The sequence below is a fragment of the Suncus etruscus genome, chromosome 6, assembly GCF_024139225.1.
Source record: "Suncus etruscus isolate mSunEtr1 chromosome 6, mSunEtr1.pri.cur, whole genome shotgun sequence".
NCBI lineage: Eukaryota > Metazoa > Chordata > Mammalia > Eulipotyphla > Soricidae > Suncus > Suncus etruscus.
This window is the reverse complement of record NC_064853.1, coordinates 2,366,612-2,374,295: the sequence shown is the minus strand read 5'-3', so window position 1 is coordinate 2,374,295 and position 7,684 is coordinate 2,366,612. Positions and strand designations below refer to the sequence as shown.

The following is a 7,684-nucleotide window of genomic DNA, read 5'->3' as shown; positions in this document are numbered from 1 at the left end:
TAGCAGGGGTGAGGAGGGATGAGGTCACGGGTGAGAATAGGACCACTGTCTGTCTCACGGGATGCAGCCTGCTGAGGCCCCTGTGCTGGAGACCCTGATGCTGGCTCTGCCCAAGCCCTCCAAGCCCTGCTCCCCCATGGATGGTGCTTCTGGTCCCCAGAACCCCTGGAAGTTGGATCATAGGGCCCCACTGGGCCACTGCTTGGACTCTGCTCTGGACAAAGACAGGAACACCCAAACAACCCCCCGGGGGTCCTGCTCAGCCCAGGCCCCCCCCCCAGAGGGCCCTTTCAGGGTCCCTCCCGCACACCCCACTCCTGCAGAGCCAGCAGCGCCCTCTGCCAGCCGCACCAAGAACAGCAGGGCCACCTAGGACCAGGACCCACTGACCTGGGCAACCACAGCTGGAGCTACTGGTAGCTCCCCACACAGCTACCTGCACAGTCAGAGTGCCAGAACCTGTACAGACTCACAGGGTGCTCGCTCATGCGTACACAACCCAACGTAAGCAACGGACACACCAAGACAGCCTGAATCACGCCCAAGGCCACCCTCATCCCACGCCGGCACAGCTACTCCCCACATCGCCCTTGGACACACAGTCCTACCACCCGTCACCCACCCTCAACACACATGCATCCCTGTGGCAGGGCAGCCACATTCCAATACCTCTTGCCCCGGGGCTGGGAGGAGGACCACTCCACACTACTGAGCCCAACCACATGGGTTGGCTATGCATGTGATCCCAGCTCTGCACATGGCAGCTGAGACATGGGCCCACACGTTTGTGACTGTAACAGAACATGGGCATCACATGTGACTGTGTTGGGACATGATTTCACATGTGTGACTGTGATATGACATGGGCTCATACCTGTATGACTGTTATGTAGCATGGGCCCACATATGTATGATTGTGACTGGCATGGGCCCACACACATGTGACTGTGATGGAACATAGGGCAACATGCATGGCTAACTTGCATGGGCCCACATGTATGTCTGTGATATGACATGGGCCCACATGTGTATGGCTGTTTTGTGACATGCCCCCACAAGTGTGACTGTTATGTGACATGCATGTGACATGCATGGATGTAGGTCCACATGCATTGCTATGACTGGCATGGTCCCACATGTGTGACTGTTACTGGACATGGCCTACACATGTGACTGTCATGGGACATGTGTTCACACATGTGTGGCTATGACAGAACACCTGTTCGGTGCACTGAGGCTGTAATGGGACATGGACCCACACACACGACTGTGGCAGGTCACAGGTCCATGCACATGAGTCTCTAATGGCTGGGATATGAGTCCCCACATGTGTGGCTGTAACATGACACTCGCATCACTTCCCGAGCCAGTCATTGTGGTCCCTAGAGCCCAGAGCCTAGAGTTTATCCTGTCCAGCCTCCGCACCCCTGCACAGGGACTTAGAAGTCCTGGGGGCTGGCCCCTCCTCCCCTGGGCCTGCCACAGTCGAGCACGGTGGGGGCCCAGGAAGAGGAGGAGCACTGTGGGGGAGCATCAGCATGGCTGGGGCCAGTGCACATCCCAACTCTTTACTCCCCCACCTGGAACCCCAATTCCAACCAGCAAGTTCCCAGGGAGTGGCTGGTCTCGGCAGAGATCCCGTGGGGGCTGGTGAGTGATCCTGGCCCGGGAGAGCAGGGGCCCCTGCCTGGTGTCCCGCCTGACCTGTCCCTTCCTGACTCTTCCTGCAGCCAGGCCTGTGCACCCCACCTTCCCGAACACACACTCTTCTCCCAGGGGGCTGCCGGACAATGGGGATTCTGGGGCCTCTGAGGCCAGCTGGGGCTGCCACCGGCAACTCTTCCTCTTGGAAGGAGCAAATCAAATCCAACATGATGGAGAAGTGCAGGGCCCTAAGCAGACCCTTTCCTGGGCCTCCTGTCACGGTGGGACCAGGCTGGGCAGTGCAGAGGGGATCCAGGCTGGAAGAGGCACTGCCCACATCCAGAGGGGGTGGGCCCTGAGGTCCCTAGCCCAGGCTGCTGAGATGCACCCCTGAGCACCCAGCACCTCAAGACCCAGGCACCCCATCTGTAGCCCCGAGGCCAGCCCGAGCTGGAGCCCTGAGTCCCACCAAGGACTGGGCTGCTACAGCTCCTGGGCACTGCCCACGGGTGGACAAATGGTGGTGAGGTCAGAGCCTGCCAGGCAGAGGGTAGGCACAGCAGGGAGTGAGCTGGGTCAAACAGGAAGAGAAGGGGAAGGGAAAGGAGGGGAGGGGAGGGAGGGGAAGGGGCGAGGAAAGTTCAGAAGGGGCAGCAAGAGACAGTGTGTGGAATGCAGAGACTCAGTCTCTCCACCCACCAGCCTCACCTTTGCAAGTCTGAGATGCTCCCCACTTGCACCCCTGCCCCACCCAGCAGCCCCTAGTCTCAGCCCTAGTCTCAGGCCCCTGCGGCCCAACTCTGGGGTGACTGGAACCTGCAGGGGCTGATCCTGCAGCTGCCTCCAAAACAGGCACCACTTTTACCCCATTTTCCGGGGTTGGGCTCAGGGTCCCGCTTGCACCTACCCTGGGGACAGGGTAGATAATGTTCTAGAACGGTGAGGGGAGTTAGTGTGGATGGGAGGGGAGGAAGGGGGAGGAGAGGGAAGAGGTGGGGGAAGAGGGAGGAGGAATGGGGGGGAGGAGGAAAGGAGGGGAGGAGGGGAGGAGGAAGGAGTGGGAGGTCTTAAAGGAGGAAGTCGGGATGGGGGAGGAAGGATGAGTAGAAAGATAAAGGGAAAGGTGAGAGGAGGGGGAAGATGTGGGGCTCCAGGGAGAATGAGGGACCCCTGGGGGGTTTGGTGCATCGGGACCCATCTCTGTCTCAGTTCTCTGAGGTGCTTGGGGCGTGTCTGGCTCAGTCCACAAGGATCCTTCTGGGCCTTCCTGGAGCCCTTGGTTGGGAACTTGGCGACTCTTACGTAACCTGGGGCAGCCCTGGTGCCCAAGGGGGTGCCTACCTGCCTCTGCCCACACGGGTCTTTCCTGCTCCTAGGACCCGAAGCCGCCCCACAAACCCTCCTGGGAGGAGGAGACAGAGCACGGAGGCCTAGAACCCCCATCCTGCCCCCACCTGGGAGGAGCAGGGCAGGCAGAAAAGCTGAATTCGAAGACCCTGAGGAGGTCCCTTGGGGGCGCTAAAGGAAATGACCGGGAATCCAGGGGCCCTGGGGACCCCACACTCCTTTGCTCCCATCCCACAGACACTGGGCACCGAGGGTACAGGACGGGGCTCCCTGTGCCCTGGAAGAAAGCTGCCACCCCCAAACATAATTTAGTTGGGACCCACGCTCCCCCATCACACCCACCCTTCCCCCACCCTCGCCCATCCAGTCACGGCTCCTCCGTTGGGAGCCATAGCTAGAATGCTGATGGGGGAGCAGGTAGGCGTTTCTCTCCCAGCTACGGCCCAGTCCCCTGAAGCCAGAAGCCAGGGGACCCCCCCCACACACACACACCCATCCCACAGTGGGCAGAACACCCCCCGCCCAGAAATGCCCCTGCTTGGGGCCGCAGAATGTTCCAGTTCCAGCAGGAAAAGGAAGGATGAGGGCAGTTCCAGCCACGCAGCCCAGCCGAGGCCCAGCAGGAGGCTTGCTCAAAGCTGTGAGGGGTGGGGGGGACCAACGGGGCGGTCTGCCTCCACCAGTAAGCAGTGCGAGGCTGAGCGAGCAGAGAGAGAGGAGGCTTGGGCCCTGGTGCCCAGCTCCAGGCAGCTGCTGCTGCGCCCCCGGCCCCCTCCCAGAACCCCCACCTATGCTGCTGACGAAGGTATCTTCGGAGCAGCCCCCACTAGACACATACAAAGCACTCAGCAACGTGCGACCTGCTTCCCTTTTCGTAGGGAAGCCTGAGCTCACGCGGCTGTACTCAGCAGAAGCAGAAGCAGGTTCGCTGGACAGAAGAACCCAGGCCCTGGGGAGCCAGAGGGCCCCTTCTCCCTGCCCCCCCCTGTGCTGTCTGCACCTCCAAGTCCCTCCTGGCCTGTCCCCGGCTCTCACCTGAGAAGCAGGAGAAAGATTCACAAAGGCGACCGTGTGTCTTCAAGAGAAAAAAGCCCTTTCGGGCAGCCAGCTGGTGGCTCCTTCCCCTGGGACCTGGAGAGAGCAGGGACACGCGTGTCGCCTCTCCTCTCCAGTCCAGTCCAGGCCGAGGGCGTTCCCAGACACACACGACAGAGCCTTCTCCTACCAGCGGCCCCACCAGGTGCCTGCAGGGTCCCCGGCTTACAGCAAAGCTCTTATGCTAACACTCGAGGTAAAAAGCAAAGGTCAAACTTCAAAATCAGCTGCACAACTATTTCCTTTGCTCCTCGGGCAGACCCTGGCACTTGGGAGGAGCCCCCTTACCATACCGTACAGAGACCCTCCCCCTCCAGTGACCCCTTCCTAATGTATACTTTTCCTGGCTCCATCTCTGGAGGGACCCAACTGTCCATGGAACAACTTGATCGCCAGGGGAGAAAGAATCATGTTGGCTGGCAGCAGCTGGGAACCTCTGAAAGCTGAAGGGAGGGGGACACCCAGGGGTGAGGTAGCTGGAGTGGGGGGGTCTCTTATGTTCTGCCCCAGCCCCAGCCTTTCCTCTCTTCTTCCTAGCAGACAAGAAACCAGGAGCCAGGGAGTGGCAGGCAGCTGGCCGGGGTCACCGGGGCGGACGCGTCCTTGCTCCGGAGCTCCAGGAGGGCCCAGCGGCGCCTTATCTAGTCCAGGCACCCGGTACCCACGGCATCTGCGGGGCGCCTGGAGATTAACCTCTTACAGTCCTCCCGGGAGCATCAGACGCACCCCCAAGGGAAGAGGCACGGATCTCCAGAAAGCACAAGGAAAAAGGGGGGCAACAAGGCCAGTAGCACCATCACCACCTGCGTTGGCTCCGAGGCTCCCCGCTGAGCCGGCTGGCAGCGCCCGCGCAGCCCCGAGCGTTCGTTCGGCCCCGCGCGGAGCTGGGAGAGGCGAGGCGGGCGCTGCCCTGGATCTCTCGCTCGCTCTTCCAGCTCGCTCTGGGTCTCCGAAACCAGGACGCGCTCGGGCTCGGACCCCACCCCCATGCCCAGCTCGAACGGGGCGGCGGAGGCGGCGACGAGGGCGGCGAGTGGGGTGCGGGCAGCTCGGGTCCCTGCCCCTGCCAGCCCCAGCGCGGGCGCGCAGTGCATCCCAGTGGACAGCGCCGCGAAGCGCACGACGGCCGGCGCCCAGTCCTCCCCGCGCTCCGGAGCCACCCTGGACCCGAACCCAGCCAGGGAGGAGGCAAGCCGGTGCTCCCTCCCGGCGGCGGCGGCGACGGCGGCGAGGCTCGGATGCCCGCTGCCAGCGCAGGCTGGCATGCCAGGGCCACTGGGGCCGGGCAGGGTGGAGAAACGGGGCTGGCGAGCCTGGCCAAAGTTTGCCAGGAAGGGTCCTCCCGGTGCCTCCGCCCTGGGCGCCACTGCTGATGCTCCCCGAATAAGCGCCCCGACCCCAACCCGAGAGAGCGCTGCCAGATGTGTGTGTGTGGGCACGCGCGCGTCTGGGCTTGGGGGTCTCCACCAGGGCCCCCCGCGTCTCCCTCGACACATCTGCCCACCAGCTGCGCAGTCCCTGGAAAGGGGGGTCGCTGCCAGCAGCTGCTTGGGCACCTGGGGGGGGGGGGCGGATTTCTCACCAGCCCCGGCTGGGGAAGGGCTGGCGCTTGCTTGGAGGAGCTCCCTCGAGTCCGGACGCCCCAGCTCCTGTCCCCGAACCCCGCGGCCGGCTTTCTCCCCCCCCCCCCAGGCTGCCCGGTCCACGCCAACCGCACCCCACTGCCCGCTGTCTCTCCCTCCGGAAGCGAGAGCCCCAAGCTGGGAGGCTCTCCAGGGCGGCCGGCCAGGGCACTGCGCTGCCCGGGCCGGGGCGTCCCTGTGCGCACCGCCCCGGCCGGCTGGCTCCGGACAGGCGAGGCACCAGCAGCTTGGGCCGTGGGCAGCCCGCAGCCCGCACCCGCGGCGGGGTCGCTCGCTCACCTGAGCCCCAGGAGCTGTTGGAGCCACATGGTCACGCCGGGACGCCGGGGCAGCCGGGCAGCCTCAGACGCGGCTCGCCCCGGCCATCCGCGCGCGCCGCGCCGCCTCGCTCCGTCCCGCGGCGGGTCTGGGCTCTGGGGCGCGGGGCGAGTCAGAGCGCGGTGGCCGCGCGGGGCTCCATGCGGGCGGCGGGCGCTGCGCCGAAGGGGCGCATGGCTCGGCTGGGCTCGGCTCGGCTCAGGCGGGGCGGCCGGCGGCTGGAGCGCACATCCCCGGGCCGGGCGCGGTGGCGGCGCTGGCGTTGGCGAGGCTGGGGGCTCCCCGCACCGGGGCCGGCCCGGGAAGGGGCGCGCTTCGGGGGTGCGAGGCGGGCGCGCCGGCCGGGGGCTGCGGGGTGCAGCGGGGCTCCGGGGCGGCCTGGAGGGTGTCCGGGGGGCTCCCGTCTGCGCGCTCGGCTGCACCCGCGGGCCGTGGGGGACGCGCGGTGGCGGTGGCGGCGGCGGCGGCGGCGGAGGCGCGCGGGGATCCCGGGGCCCCGCCGCCCGCGCCGCTCGGCCGCCTCCCTCTCCCCTCGGTCCCTCCTCCTCCCCTCCTCCCCGAGAGCGAGCGAGCGAGCGAGCGAGCGTCTGCCCCCGCCTCTCTCGCTCTCTCCCTCTCTCCCTCCGAGCGGGTCCCGACTGCGCCCGCCCGGCCCGGCCAACGTCACCGCCTTCCCCGCCCCTCGAACGCGCGCGATCGGGGCTCCCGGCGCGCCTCTCCCCGGGGCCCCTCCAGGGGCTGCGCCTCCCCGGGTCCGGCCCCACGCGTGACCGTGCCGGAGGGACCCCCACGCGCGCGCGCACGGCCCACCCGCGACCCGGGCCCGGGTCCCCCCCGCCCACCTGGCAAAGGCTGGATGGAGCGAGGCCGCGGGCTCCTATTGGGCCGCCGGGCGCGGAGATGGTGTTGCCACGGTAACCCGATGGCAAGCCGAGCCCTTGGAGGTTCCGACCCGCTTGCTGGCTGGCTCGCTCGCTTGCTTTCGGGCGCGCCCAGCCCTGCTCGGAGCTGACGTGGGAGTGGGCGTCACCCGGGGGTTCTTTTCAGGGGTTCCCGGAGAGGCCCTAGGTGCGGGGTCCGCCTGAAGTTTTCCTCCGCCCCGAGGCCTCGCTGGACCGGGCAGCGCGCAGCGTCTGGGGGCGACTCGGGCGCCTCCCCCAGCCTCGCTTGGGCCCAGCAGCGTTTTCTGCGCCCCGAGGCGGCCCCCACTCAGCCCCACGGTGGAGCGTGTCCACGCCCCAGATCCCCCCCCAAGGGCTGTCCAGGACCCGCTGCCCAGGTCACACCCGCCCTCCTCGGCCTCCCACCTTTGGACCCACCTTTGCGCGTTCAGTGTCCGGCCCAGGGCACGCATGGAGCTGCAAAACCCTCCTTGCAATGCCAACCCAGGCTGCCCCAGAAAGTTCCAGGCTGGTGTCATGGGCCATGGACAGAGGCAGCCTAGCCAGGGCAGCTCCCCGTCCAGTGGGGTGGGGGGGTGGGGGACCCAGGCCAACTGTCCAGCTCCCCGCAGTCCTGCACAGGGCATGGACGGGCTGACAGGGCGACAAAGACGGGCTTGGAGAGTCTCAGAGACTTAGGCCCGAGCATGAGGGTCCCCAAGGACGCACAAAGCCCATCTCCTGAGCTCTGACCCT

The 7,684-nt window shown here is 66.2% G+C and overlaps 1 protein-coding gene across 3 annotated transcripts in view; it reads right to left on the bottom strand.

Annotated features, from left to right (window-relative positions):
* The window catches only part of AJAP1 (adherens junctions associated protein 1), a 49,267-nt gene extending 42,309 nt beyond the window's left edge, over window positions 1-6,958 (bottom strand). The window contains exon 1 of one of the 3 annotated variants that reach the window (XM_049775349.1): window positions 6,890-6,958. Coding sequence is in view for 1 of the 3 variants with exons in the window: in XM_049775348.1 (XP_049631305.1) it covers window positions 6,009-6,037 (29 nt within the window). In the remaining 2 variants the exon portion in view is untranslated. Of the gene's footprint in view, window positions 1-4,889; window positions 5,010-6,008; window positions 6,160-6,889 lie in introns of those variants that run through there. The other 2 variants (XM_049775348.1, XM_049775350.1) reach the window with 2 other exon arrangements.
* Window positions 6,959-7,684: the final 726 nt, after the last annotated feature.